The 15,347-nt window shown below is 37.6% G+C and overlaps 1 protein-coding gene across 1 annotated transcript in view; it reads right to left on the bottom strand.

Moving 5' to 3' along the window:
* The window catches only part of SVEP1 (sushi, von Willebrand factor type A, EGF and pentraxin domain containing 1), a 154,551-nt gene that overhangs the window by 41,299 nt on the left and 97,905 nt on the right, over positions 1-15,347 (bottom strand). The window contains exons 26-31 of the mRNA XM_087716154.1: positions 14,533-14,734; positions 13,666-13,841; positions 12,492-12,616; positions 11,551-11,674; positions 9,236-9,406; positions 8,473-8,646 (exon numbers count right to left, since the gene is read on the bottom strand). Coding sequence (XP_087572280.1) covers positions 8,473-8,646; positions 9,236-9,406; positions 11,551-11,674; positions 12,492-12,616; positions 13,666-13,841; positions 14,533-14,734 — 972 coding nt within the window. The remainder of the gene's footprint in view (positions 1-8,472; positions 8,647-9,235; positions 9,407-11,550; positions 11,675-12,491; positions 12,617-13,665; positions 13,842-14,532; positions 14,735-15,347) is intronic.

Here is a 15,347-nt window from a genome sequence, read left to right as displayed (position 1 = left end):
GAGGGTCAGCTGCCTCTTTTAGCGATCAAAATTCCAATTCCACTTGGGGGTCATAAGTCCAGGACTAACTATATCAGAACTTAGTGTTCTTCTTCCTGAAATTAGTTTTCTAGGAATGAGACTAAGTTCTGTTCTCTTACAAAATATTAAAATGCTGATTATTTTAAGATCTTTTGAAAGTAATCTGTGAAAAAAATGTGGATGCCTGCATTTTTCTTTCTTTCTATACAAAGTACACATGGTGCTTTAAAAGGATATAATAAAACTTATGAAAAACTGCTGACTGAGGCAGATTCTGAGTGATGACAAAAATGCAAACAGACATTCTTTGTACTGTAAGCAGTTCTCAAAAGTTATCTAACCAAATTCTGTCAAAAAATGTAATGGATATATTACATATGTGAAAAAAAGCATGATGGACCACATATCTCCTCCTACCATTAGAGTCATTGGTGTTTTTCCCCTCCTCTGGCCTGAATCAATGCACCACCCATCAGAGCAAGAACTGGAAGATAGTTCAACCTCCCACATAACAATTTTATGTTCAAATAGGAAGGTTGAATCTGTACACATTTTCTATTAAATGTCTGTTCTATACACAGTAACAATTACAATTTATAACCCTAATTATTACAAAGTTTTATTTTTCTTATGCTAAGGAGATCATTTCTTTCCTTTTAGGCCACCAACTTCTAAATGTATGTAAGTAAAGGAGTCCCTGTAGATTTTACTCTGCTAATCATGGCTGACCTTAGGGGGCAATGCACATCTCCATTTCAAGGTCATTGAGCCAATGTTGTCCGAAGACGTTCCCATGGTCATGTGGCCACCATGACCTAACGCTGTAGTATGGAGATACAGCGAAACACAGAGTGCTGTTACCTTCCCAGAAAAATGGTACTATTTATCTATTTGCTTTTGCATACTTTTGAATTGCTAGATTGGCAGGAGCTAAATATATGTAGGGCAGAAGTGATTTTATTTAATTTGTAGCGAATTGGCTGGTGTCTTCCTCAAAGATTTGATTGTTTGTGACTTCTAGGTAAGTTATACATTTAAATGGTTAAACTACTATATATGTTTTAATGTTTGTTGATTTGGTCTTGGACCACAAATTAATAAATAATGATTTCCCTTTTCTACCAGAATCCAAAGACCCACAAAACTGTATGTATCGCAGAGAGCTTGAGCTTTAAACTTCTTCACAAGTTAACTGTTTTTATAAATCCTATGGAACATGTAGGACTTGAGAAATCCAAAGAATCTTTTTAGATCTTGGATCTATGCTTAATCAACGTATTATATATCTGAGCCACAAGTGTAAGCCACAATAACATGTCATGTATCATGTCATCACTGCACCACATATATCAGTGATGGCGAACCTTTTAGGCACCAAGTCCCCAAACTGCGTGCGCGCCTGCCCAAACTAAAACATGTGCATGCGAATGCACGAACGTGCAGATAAACATGAACATGTGCATGCACAGATAGGCATGAACATGCACATGCAGACATGTGCATATGCGGACATGAACGTGTGCGCAGTCATGCGTGCATGTGCAGCAGAGATCTGAAGACCGGCTGGCCGGCGGGAGACACGGCATCCCAACATCGGCAGCACGGCAAGAGATAAGATCTTTTTCTTTTGTGAGCTTCTGTTTCGTCATTTGCAGGGAAATAGAAGCTCACGAAAGAAATGCCATGGAGATCTGACCAGGGGCGATGGCATGCATGCCAGAAGAGAGGGCTCTGTGTGCCACCTCTGGCATGTGTGCCATAGGTTCGCCATCACTGACTTATATGAAGCGCATAATTTGTGTCAGTTACAGTATGTTGCAGCTGATATGTATTACCCATTTTGCGCAATAGCATATTGTGTTTCCCCTGAAAATAAGACGGGGTCTTATATTCTTTTGACCCCCGAAATAAGCACTTGGCCTCATTTTTGGGGAGATCTTATTATTATTATTTTGCATATTAAGTTTTTTTATTTTTTTTTATTTTTTATTTTTTATTCCTTTTAAATATATTTTATTCAATTTTCACATTCCATTTGCAATCATTTATATACAGGGTATTTACTATAAGAAAAGAAAAAAAAGAAAAAGGGAATAAAACGAACAAATAAAAAGGAAACACAACTCATCATTCACAACCCCACCTAACCCTTTCATCCTCCATACACCCCATCTACCCCCTCCAACTTTCCTTTCTCCCTCTAACACTCCCCTCCTACTTCCCTTTCCCCTCAAACCTTCCTCCTCCCCTTACTCCCCGGACACCCTCCTTACATTCCCCTTACTCCTTCCTTACTCCTCCCTCTTCTTTCCCTCTACCTCCCTCCTTGGTGTATGCCTTTATTCGAGTGTTGTTTGATCTGATCAAAGTAAAATGAACCAAGGAAAAAAAAGAAAAAAAAAAGGAAAAAAAAAAAAAGAACCACCGTATATAAATACATTCTTGTTCTTATTAAGACTATGTTAACACCCCCCCACCCCACCCCCCACAAATCCCCATCCCTAATCCTCCCGACTTCCCAGGGCCCACACCTGGCACTACCTCTGTCTAAAATATCTTGTATACATATGGATTAAAAAATAAAAGTAATATATCAAAAGAAAAAAAAAACAGAGAAAAAAGAAAAAAAAAAGAGAAAAGAAAAGAGAAAAGAGAAAAAAGAAAAAAAAAGAAAAAAAGAAAAAAAAAGAAACCACTCTTTGTGTTGATCTCAGCCCCCCATCTTTATCTATGCTTAAATAGTATAAATCATTCTATCTATATTTTATTCTCGTCTCTTACTTCTTTGCTATTTACCCCAACCTTCTGTAGATTCTCCCGTTCCTCTTCCTAAACCTCATGATCCCTTCCGATAAAATTTAAGCAACGTGGTTCATGCCATATATTCAAATATAACTTTACAGACAAGTAATCAAACTTTCCCTTCTAGTAAAATTTAAACAGCGTAAATGATCTTTCTTTACCCCCTTTTCAAACAGTAATTCAAAATCCCCTTCTTAGTAAAATTAAACAGCGTAGATCAAATATTACTTTACACAGGAATCAATTTCTATCTTAAGATAATTCCAACCGACTTCCTCTTCTAATAGGATTTGAATAACGTAGTTCATTCCACATGCATTTTACCCTCATCCCTCATTTGTCTGATATTTACCACTATCAAATTTATATTAGCATTTGTTTAAAATATAACTCAGAGCGGTTTCAACCAACTTTCCCTTCAAATAAAAGTTAAGTAGCATGGATCATTCCACATATTCAAATAATACTTTCAGCAAGAGTCAGTTAACCTTCTATTTTAAAGTAATCCCTTCTAACAAAGTTTAAACAACATAAATCATTCCGCATTCTTTTTACACTTATCTTAAGATAATCCCAACCGGCTTTCTGTTCTAATAAGCTTTAAACAACGTAAATTTTACCCTCATCCCTTGCTTGTCTGATGTTTACCACAAATAACATAGTTCATTCCACATGCATTTTACCCTCATCCCTTACTTGTCTGATATTTACCACTATCAAATTTATACTAGCATTTGTTTAAAATGTAACTCAGAGCGATTTCAACCAATTTTCCCTTCAAATAAAAGTTAAATAGCATGGATCATTCCACATATTCAAATAATACTTTCAGCAAAAGTCAGTTAACCTTCTATTTTAAAATAATCCCATCTAACAAAGTTTAAACAACATAAATCATTCCACATTCTTTTTACATTTATCTTAAGATAATCCCAACCGGCTTTCTGTTCTAATAAACTTTAAACAACGTAAATTTTACCCTCATCCCTTGCTTGTCTGATATTTACCACTATCAAATTTATGCTAACGTTAATTTAGAATCTAGCTCAAAGTAGTTACACCCAGCTTTCCCTTCTGATAAAAATTAGTCCGCTTCTTCTACCGGAGAGAGGTCTCAAACCCCCATTCAGTCCTCAACTTTAGCAAGCATTTTGAAATGTCTAAATTCTCGATCTCCGTTTTTCTGCTTCTCCGAGGGAGGAGGGGCTACCCCCTCCATCTTGCAGCCACATGGCCAGCCGCTTGCCTTCTCCTTCCGCTTGTCTCTCCTCTCTTCCAAGCGCGTCAGGAAGTCCCGCCTTCAGAATCCTACAATAGAAATCTTGAGCCTCCGAAACAGAGTTAAGACGAAATCTTTGATTCTCAAATGTAACCGTGATACCGGCAGGGGCCTCCCATCTGTATCGAATCTGTTGACTCCTAAGCTCCTTAGTTAAAAAGGTGTAGTCCCTTCTTGCCTTCAGCATCTGAAAAGGAATATCTTTGAAAACAATCAGGTCTTGGCCGTCAACTCGGAAACTGTTATTATGAAACTTTTGCACAATCGCATTTCTAGATTCTTTTGTAGAGAAATGTATAATTATGTCCCTCGGGAGCTGTCGCTGTACCGCTATCAATGAGTTCTGGCGATAGATTTTCCGAATCTGCCAATCAAAGTTAAGTCCCGGGCTTCCCAGCGCATGGCTGAAGGCTTCAGCAAAGGTCTGTTTCAGATTCTCTTGCTCCTTTTCACGGAATCCTCTGACTCTTATTGCAAATGCCTTCCTATTAAAATTTATCATCATAAGCTGTTCTTCGTTATTTCTAATTTTTTGTTGTAAAATTTGAATATTGGTAGTCAAATTAAAATTAGCCTTCTCCAAACTTTCCAATTTGTTCTCTATTTCAGCAGAGTAATCTGACAGGGCAGACACGGCTGCAAACGTATTCACCTTCATTTGATTAACTTTAGATTTTAGATCATCATAAAGTTCCAATACAAATTCCTTAAGTTCTTGCTTAAAGGCATTAAGCATTTTAAAGAGATATTCCTGTGTTAAAAATTCTCCAGTAGAGGGCGTAGGAGACAAAGGCTGTGTTTCCAGTAAACATTCTTTAAATTCTTTAGACACATTTGTAGCAAGACGCTTCTTTGATCTGGGTGCCATAATAAATAAACAAGTAAGCAGCGCTTCGCTCCCCTCTATTTCCAAAAAAGAAGAGTTTATTTTGTTAAGGAGCGGTCTGCAGGAAGATAACACCAGCTAAGTACATCCAGTATCAATCATCCACGGAGAGAAATCGCCATTTTGAGGTCTATTTAGACAAAGAAGTCTCTAAGACGAATGGTGCTGGTATTTAAGATAGTAATAAAAGCATAAATCTCACAGGGGTGGTACCCTCCCGTATCAATTCTAGCTTGAAAAAACTTTGTTTTGTCCTGGGGGGGGCTAGCCTGTCTGGGGCTGCCAAAAAAAAAAAAGGCAGCTGAGAAGAACTGGCTGGAGATCAAAGCTCCGCTCCGGCTGGATCTAATCTTTTTCCACAGCCAAAAAAAAGAAAGAGGCTGTGGCTTACGAATAGACCCTAGCCTACGGAGCTATCCTCCCTGCCCCTTTCTTAGCCAAAAAGGGGTGCTATCTATGATCTTATTTAGATATACAAACCAGATCTCTGAGGAGCTCGGTGGAGCCCTCCTCGGCAACAGGCCACGCCCCCAGGAAGTCCCCAAGTTTTTTTATTTTGTATACACATATATATTATTACATAGCCACCATCACATTGTATTATTAAATGTTTACATCAATTCACCTTACCATCAACTCCCAAAAACAATTATTGGCTCTTCTGCTCTCCATAAACCATATTTATACCTTATCTATCACGTTCTTCTCCCTCTCTCCTTTCCCTCTCTATCTCTTCCTTCCTTCTGTCATCCTTACCTACTTCCCCTTCCTCTCTCCTTCTGTTCTCCCTCCTTTCCATTCCTCCTTTCTCTTCTCCCCTCCCCCTTCCTATCTCCTATCCCTCTCTTCTTCCCTTACCTCCCTCCTCTATTTCACACTCTTCATCTCATTTACTTGGTGTATTTCAGCTTCTGAGCAAGCTCATTTTATATTGATGATATTTATAATTCCTTTTCAATATACATATTTAATTTTAACATATATCTTCTTCCTTTTTTTAAGAAATAGAACAAAAAAGGATACATATTTAGATTTAGATTTTAGATTTTATTGAACATTTATATGCCGCCCTTTTCCCTGAGGGGACTCAGGGCGGCTTACAACAATGGGGGGAAGGGAGTGCAAGACAAGACTTAAAAGAAAATATATAGTCATTGTGCTTTTAACCTCCACCCCCCCCCCCCAAGCCTAGTTTTGGCCGAGATGTAGACCTGGTTACAATTCCCCACTATTCTCATCATTATATTTATATAATTATACATCCTTACATGCCGCCAATTTGTGATTCTGTCTTTAAATCTCAATAGTTGCCCATTGTAAGTATATTTCATGTTCCCTCTCCATTTTTCCATATCTTGGATTGGATTACCCTTAATTTTCTTTAAATAGCAATCCTTGTTGTTCAATGTTCATTACAATTCCCTTAGTCTACTGGATAGAATAACAAATGGTACACATCTTACTTTATTCATCATCTTAAAGGTTCTATATATATATATCCATGATTCATATATTTTAACACATGCTTAATTGTCCTTCTGTTGTCATATTCAATCAATTAGCAACTCACTTTAATTATTATGTAAAAAAGTGAATCACAAACCTCTGCTTTACAATCTCCCCATATCAGTTTCATATTTATCCATTATTCCATGTCTTTTGACCTTTATTTAATTATCTTTCCATTACCATATTCAATCAGTTAGCAACTCCATTTTATTGTCATATTTAGGAATAACTCCCTTATCTTAACTTTATATTTTCCCATATAACAATTTCTAGTTGTCTGATTTTTTTCCTAGTAAGTCTTCTCTGTTCCTGCCTTCTCCCTTTTCTTCATTTTGACACATCCATCCTCTTCAATTTTCCCCACTCCACTGTCTTTTATATTTCTCTTTGTTGGGGCATAATCTCCTAATTCAATTTTCCTTATGCCACTGTAAACCTCCGAAATATCTTTTGTCTGCTTTTTATTCCCTTTTGTTGGGACACATCTCGCCTTTACCATTTCCCTTATACCACTATCAAGCCCTATGGAGTGTTTTGTCTGCTTTTTATTTCCCACTGTTTCTACCCCTTCATTATCTTCATTATTTTTCCCCCATTCTTCTTTCCCCTCTTCTTTAAATCCCTGCTTCTCTGGGTTCAGAATTCTATTTAGGCTTAATTTTATTGATTTTATTGGTTTATGAATATTTTTTATGATTTCACATAGTTCTTCAAATCCCCCGTTTTCCATGATGTCCAGTTCCAAAGTTAGTTAGTTTTACAACTCTTCTTTCAGAGTTCTGGTCCACCTTAAATTTATCTACTTCAACTGCTATGTGGAAGAGAGGTGGGAGCCATCTTGGTCTTTTGTTCTTCCTTAAATGTCCAGTTCCAAAATTGCAGTTAGTTATGCAGATCTTATTTCGAGGCTTTGGTCCATCTTAAATTTAGCTACTTCAGTTTATGTAAAACTGGAAGAAAAGCTGCAACTTTTCCCAATTCTGATTTATGGCAGTTGGTTAATTAAAACTTCCTGCACAGTCAAGATGAGGTTATCAGTGAGAAGGTAGTGCTTTTTTCTTGATTTTTCTCCCTAATTAGAGTTGGAAGAAGTTCAGACGAAAACCCTTGGGAAGTTTGATTTCTATTTCCAAAACCAAATTTAGGGTTTATATTTAAGTGGGTTTGTCACTTCTTTGCTATCGCAATTTCTGTCCAAATTATTTCAAGGAAATAGCATTTGGGGTGGGGGTGGCATTTCAACCCTCCATTTTCCTTTTCTTTCTTTCCTTTTACCAAAATTCAGATCTGTCTGTTTACTATATATTATTTATACTCTCAAGATTCTTTGCCTTTTCCAAGTTTTGATTTATGACTGTTGGTTAAATGAATCTTCTTACCGGTCTTTCATCTCATCTCCTGTGTGCTCCTGCTCAGTGCTTTGGCAGGAAGCCAGCTTCTGTGCAGCCAAGCTGCCACCCCTGCTCCAATTCAGAGGACAAATCTCCGACCTGCGAGGGACCTGTTGCCTCCCTCTAGGTCTGATGAGACGCTGTCCCTTCTTCGCCCTCCCTCCAGGAAGGTTCTGATCCAAAAAGGATCTTGGAACAGGTTTGTCAGACATGGTTCATATGAAGCTCTTGAGAGCTCACCCCCCCCCCACATCTGTTCAGCTGAAGAACCTCCGGTCGACTTCCAGATCTTATTATTTTTGAGGTGCAGGAGGCAGCGAGCATGGTCACCTCATAGCTGCTGCTGTGTTGCAATATATTTGGGGAGGGTTTATTTTTTGGGGAGGGCTTATTTTAGCACATGTGCTCAAAAGCCCGACTGGGCTTATTATCCAGGGAGGTCTTATTTTTGGGAAAACAGGGTAGTGATACAAGAAATGATACTTGCTCGTCTGTGGTCACTCATAGCCACAAAATCCTTAGAATTGAACAGGAAAGCATAGATTTAGCTTTTGATATTAACCATAAGGTCTATGTAGACTTACCAAGGCAAGATGGTGAAATAATGTTCCAGTTTCCATTGTCTGTACACAGCATCCTTGAGTCTCCCAACAAGTAATAACCACTGTTGCACTGGTAGGTTACAGAGCTTCCAGCAAAGAAATCCTCAGCCGAATAAAATCCATGTTCTAAAGGTGGAGGTTCTCCACAACTAATTCCTATACCCAGACAGTATATAAATGCACATGTAAACCTATTAGGGAATGACACATATTTATTTAAACACTTCTTCAAATGGCTTCATGAGCTTAAGTCCTAGTTCCTGGCAGCAAATAATTCTATTTGTAATTACATTAATAATACAAACTTCAATGTTTATGGCTGAAACCTAAAGAAGAAAGTGTGTCTTTCCTGTACTGACTGTAGTCAAGCAGCAAGCGCTTCCAAAATTTGCTGCTAAAAACACATTAAAAAGAAAATGGAACCAATCTCAACAAAACATTTAAAAAGCTACAATGGTCATGAAGAATAAATCCAATAAGCCCTTAACAATACAATAACATCTCATCTCATGCACCATCTAACACACATACCCATATATATGTATATGCATACACACACAAGCAAATTTATTCCGTAAACTAACAATAAATTTAGATTATATGAAAATAATTCAAAAAAATACGTTAGGTGTCCCTAAGTGACTTCCATTCAATACTTCTTTTAAAAAAAACTTATGTCCAGGAACATCTGAACAATAGTGCGGTATATCCTGAAGATAAAACTGTTACAAAAATAGCTGCTTACTTTCACAATGTGGAAGAGGTTGTGCCCACTGTCCTAAATTTAGACAATGTAAGACAGAATTTCCCACTATGTGGAAACCGGTATCACAGTAGAGAAAGATTTTTGATCCTGGCTTTAAAGTAGCTGATGAAGTTTTCAGGTGGGGAATGGATCCTTCTAAAGGTTGGCAATCTGTGGACAAATTAACATGTATGCACAATTTATATATAGTATCCTCACAGAGCAAACACACTATTTACAGTGGATTTTGCAGGCAACCGATTCAAGTTCTGTGATGATAATATGTGTGAGGTTATAAACAAGGTAACGTGCATTGACTAAGCAAATTTGACACAATTATCTACATTTTTACTGATCAAATATTCACAACTCCCCCTTCGATTAGTACATTAAAATGAAATGCCACTACATTGTACTGCCAAATCAATATTCCATTTTTTAAGAGAAAGAAGATTCTGAGAATTATATTTTATCCATGTGGTAAGGGAGAATAAGGGAAGCATGGCTGAGTTGTGAATATTTACCAAAAAGAAATAAACTTTAAATCCTGCAATTCTGTACTCATCATTCTGGTCCTTCATATTGTACTAAATAAGCTACTTGCTTAAATCTGTAAGCATTTCTAAGCTCTCTTAAAGTAAGAAGTGTTCTACATTTCAATACTTAAAACAATGATTATATTTAAAAATGACAAAAAACCCCAATAACAACAAAAACCAAATAACAAATCAAGAAAAAAATGTATTATTGTTTCATGAAGGCCAAGAAATATTTCTCTATGACCCAGTCCTACATTTCATGCTTTCAACATCCTTAGTGCAGGAAACCATAAATATTTTGCTTGAGGTTCCAATGAACGCTTATTACACAACACTGGAATTTGAGGAATTAAGACTAAATGTTCCAGTCATTGAATGATCAAGTGTATCCATGCAAGGCCATGGGGATATTGTATTTTTATCCTCATGCCTCAGAACTAATACCAGTAAATTTAAAACATTTTTCTATGTGCTATCAGGGATTATTTTCTTGGATGCTCCTGCTCCGAGAACCTCTGTGTAACATAAGAATATGGAATGACAGACGGAATTTCAGGATGCATTTTATAGTTAATAGGAATAATTGGAATAATAAAAACCTACTATGCTAGAATTTGTTCTTGAACCACACTTACATGAAATTATATTCATAATTTATGTTATTTTAATTAATTTAGTTGAATTTAAATAGTTTGTTTCACAAACATTTAACTTAAAAAAATATTCAACTAAGGTAAATATTTAGTACAAACTTTATAGAGGACTGAATTATATTAAAATGTTATGTAATACTTATGTTTTTAAGCTGTTCCCATAATTTAGAAATTATGTTTCTAAAATATTAATAAATCTTCTTGCCCTTAATAGCTCTCTCTTCCATTTTTCTACTGTAACATGACTGGTTTCTTGTTTCCATATGAAATATTGGCCATTCAGTTTGGTGTAATGAATTAAGAATGTTTGCTATTACAGGGGTCCTCAACCCCGGGCTGCCACCCAGTTCTGGGCCGTAGCCCGTTCGGAACTGTGCTACACAAAAAGCGGGCAAGCACGTTCGTGTCTGAAATTCAACTTGCACAAGTGGTGGACATGCACACTCGTACCGATCCCCTTTCCCTTTCCCCCTCTATTGGTCCGCAAAGCTGGAAATGTTGGGGACTGCTGTCCTAGAATACAGGCAGTCCTCGAATTACAACAGTTCATTTAGTGAACGTTCAAAGTTACACCACTGAAAAAAGTGACATGATTGTTTTTTACAGTTACGACCTTTGTAGCATTCCCCTGATCATGTGATCAAAATTCAGATGCTTGGCAACTGGTTCATACTTATGTCCCAGGGTCAGATGATCCCCTTTTGCCACCTTCTGACAAGCAAAGTGAATGGGGAAGCCAGACTCAATTAACAGCCAGGTTACTAACTTAACAACTGCAGTGATTCACTTAACAACTGTGGCAAGAAAAGTTGTGAAATCGGGCAAAACTCACTTAACTCATTTCTCACTTATCATCAAATTTGGGCTCAATGGTGGCCGTAAGTTGAGGACTACCAGTATACGTATACACTCCTTGTTACAAGAGAAAGTCAGAAATATCAACCCTGTTGATTTTCTCTTTCATTATACCTGTCTGTTGTAAGAGAAATAACTTTTATTATTGAATTTCTCTCTGAGATCTTTCTGAAACCATTCATTCAGTGCCACAGTTTTTCTGAACATGGTTTGAATGCAACTGTATGATTCTTCTATTAAAGCTTTGAAAGCAAACAAAAGGTCTAACCAGCACAGAATATGCTCCTGGGATCTATCTTCACTCTTCCAACAACCCCAGGAAGAAAATCCGGCCAAGCTAATACGTTGCCTTTCTGGAGATTCTCTGGACAAGATGTAGCCAAGGACTTCACCTTAGAGTTCAAGAAAGAATAAAATACACATGTATTTGTCTGTGTTGTCACCAATTAGTTGGAAACAAATGCAAAATACGGACAAAAAATGTACACACAGACATACATACACACCTTTGCATATAAAATTAATTTCATTTTAATAATTTATTATTTTAAAATGGCATGATTAGGGTTTTACTTTAAGTTTTTGCATGTATTATTTTAGAAAAAGATGAAAGATAGAAAACTATATTATCATGAACTGCTCTAATGCTTTGCAAAGTATGTTGTGCTACACTCACATATCTTGATTGAGTTCAACTCATTTGTTTGCCTTTCTTCCAGAAGCTCAAGGTGATTTAGTTAACCCCTTCTTCTCCATTTCCATTTCCCCCTTAATAATAGGCCTATGATTACTTGCTCCAATGCCATTTAGTGAGAAGCCCTTTTATTGCTAAGAAGTACTTCAATGGCAAATTGCTTTTTGTCATATCAAAGGGGCCACAGCTGATCTGGAAGCTACAGAAATTGGCAGATAATTTTCAGCCACAAGTGAATGTACAATTGAATGCTTCATGAAAAGGAAAATAAATAAAAACAAAAAGGCCCATCCTTGTTCTTTTCTGTTTGGAATGTTCACCATGAACACATCCCTTTGAAGCATCTTTATAAATGGGTTCGCTGATTATTCTGTATTTAGTTTTAGTTTTAATTAATCCATATAGCTAAAAATTGGCTATATTGGGCATCTATGCTGCAATACTCTTACTCCCATAGCAGACAGCTTTAATAAAATGGAACTTTCAGTAAAACCAAATCAGATTCAATATATTACCTGTTCAGGAGGCAGAGCATAACCCCAAATGTTCAGCTGGCTAATTGAGCCAACAAAAGACTCAGCTGGATTAAAGCCTTCTCCTCTTTGATCTTGCTCCTGTCCCAGTACTAATGCACCTCCACCTATTTAAAAGGAAAACAGAATCAGAATAAGGAGCTACCGCATTTGATAACAAAGAACTTGACTTAAGCACTGTCATCCTAGGAGAAACTTCAGATTATAAGGCAGATTGCTGAGGGGGCCAGAACATAGGCATTGTATATAAATATAAATGCCAAGCTCTTCGGATGTAGTTTCCACAATTCATTCATGTAATCATAGAAGTCCATGAGGAGAATAAGCAGGCCAAGAATGAAATTTCGTAATGCAAACTCCTCCCCTTATACCCGTGTTCTCACTGCAATAGGAGAATGGAAAGCTCGAACTTTTGACATTACAACACATATTTGTTTATTTTGATATAATCTGTAGTTAGGAATGGGTGTTTTCATGTATAATTATATAAAATTAGATGAATGTGTTGCAGTTTCAGTGGTGGGATTCAAATTTTTTTTACTACTGATTCTATAGATGTGGCTTGGTGGGCGTGGCAGGGGAAGGATACTGTAAAATCTCCATTCTCACCCCACTCCAGGGACAGTTACTGCAAAATCTCCATTTCCTCCCGATCAGCTGGGATTCGTGAGGCAGAGAATAGATGGGGGCGGGACCAGTCAGAGGTGGGATTTACCGGTTCTCAGAACTACTCAAAATTTCCACTACCGGTTCTCCAGAACTGGTCAGAACCTGCTGAATACCACCTCTGTGCAGTTTGAAATAGAAAAGATGAGATAACCATTTGTGTCTAGGCAGAGAGCAAATGCTGCTCCCTTCTGCATTTTATGATAGATGTTTGGATTGATTTCAGATACTACATTTTTCATACGGGTTCACGCACACAAATGCAAGGAATAAAGCTACTGATTATTGCTATTGTACATAATGGTTGGCACTATTTGCTTGGGACAATAAACTGGTACTAATATAGCTTTAAATGATTCATTAATTTTGTTGGAATATTACCAGGTTGTATAGGATGAGAATCTTACATTCCTTTAGTCAAATATGTCAAAATGACTCCGAATAACATGGCAAATAAATACAGCCAGATAAATAATGAAGGGAGACATACCAGGGATTTCTGTTCCCACAGATAAGCCACTCCCTCCATCAGACAATTTCCCATCGATGTACACTCCCCAGGCTCCGTCTCCACTTGCCCAAGTCACAGCAATATGATGCCAATTGCCATCATTCACAGAAGGGCAATCTGTAATGCTTTCCTTCCCATTAACATACAGTACCCACCTATATCAGAAGAGAAGAGAAATGGAAGTGACCTGCTTGAAACAGCTTAGGATTTGGATGGTCCATGCAAGATGGTATAAGTTGTAAGCTACAGTAGATTTCCCTCTGTTGGCATGGACTAGAGGAATAGTTCACAAATCTATAGGTTCCTTGCTTGCTGAATATAGAATGTGTAATGCTCTATTGCGTAACAGAACACATGGAAAAACAAGCTCTAGAGAAGGGGTGCCAAATTCAAGGCCTGTGGGTCGCATTCAGCCTGCGGAGTGCTTAAATTTGGCCCACAGGGCTGCCCTGGAAACAGCAGAGGACCGGCCCGCGGTGCCTCTGCCAGCACAAACGGAGCTTAAGAGGGCCCTCCTGAGTTCCGTTTTCATTGGAAGAGTGCTTCAGGAAGCTGTCATGCAACCCTCCCGAGCTCAGTTTTCACTGTCAGAGTGCTGCAGGAGGCCATTGCAGCCGAAAACAGAGCTTGGGAGGGCTGTGTGCGGTCCTTGGCATCCTGGCCACACCTATCCCGACCACACCCTCTCGGCCCCCCAAGGTCAAACACAATCCTGATGAGGCCCTTAATGAAATTGAGTTTAACCTCTAGGTTAACCCTAGCTTAGCTTTATTGATAAAGCAGTAAAATACAGTTTGCATCTCTTCCCCAAGCATATGATCTGGAAGCTATAGATACTTCACATACCCATTGTAATCTGTAATCAAGAATGCATTGTCACTTCCATTTTCCACTGCATAAGAGATTGGAGTCCCATAATTTGTAGTATCGGAAGATTTCATCCAAAAGGCACATGTGATCTCATTGAGTGAGGGGAGGACACCATCAAGCAAAACGTAGCCATAAATTCCAGAGACTTCAAAATCCAAGTTAAATCCAGAAGACTGCTCTGCAACAGATAGGAAAAATGTTTAGTTCTTTGACAATATCATAATACATTTATGGTGGCTAGCTGTGCTCCTTCTTCAATTTTATACCGTAAGAACTTGCACAATTCAAATTTCCAAGATCAGCCTTTCAAGTCCCAAACTGAAGAGTAGTCTTAAAATGCTACCCTGACACTAAAGACAGGCTTCATGAAAGTTGAGATTAAAATGAGCATGACCATACTCATCAATTGGCTCAAAGTATCCTCCCCCACCCTTGCTCTATTAACTTTGAGGGGTGATTTCAATCCACATGGAAACAGGCAGTGGCAACTAAGATTTCATCTTTGGGCTTCTCTCTAGGTCTTTCCCTCAGCATATGATATGCTCAGGCCAAAATACTCACTAAATAGCATATAGCAGAAACAGAACATCAATTGGATCTAGCCAGGACCCCAATAGGTATTGCTAGTGAATAATAATATAATATAATATAATATAATAATATAATATAATATAACATAATATAATATATACAACACAATACAATACAATAATATAGTGCTCTACAATTTGTCAGATGTAGTCTTCCAACATTTAATGCTCTCCTATAAGCATCTAATGTTCCTACCCCTT

This window comes from Thamnophis sirtalis, unplaced genomic scaffold (genome assembly GCF_051295495.1).
Source record: "Thamnophis sirtalis isolate CommonGarterSnake01/CBP01778 unplaced genomic scaffold, rThaSir2_p1.2 scaffold_5, whole genome shotgun sequence".
Classification (NCBI taxonomy): domain Eukaryota; kingdom Metazoa; phylum Chordata; class Lepidosauria; order Squamata; family Natricidae; genus Thamnophis; species Thamnophis sirtalis.
This window is presented reverse-complemented; position numbering and strand designations above follow the sequence as displayed.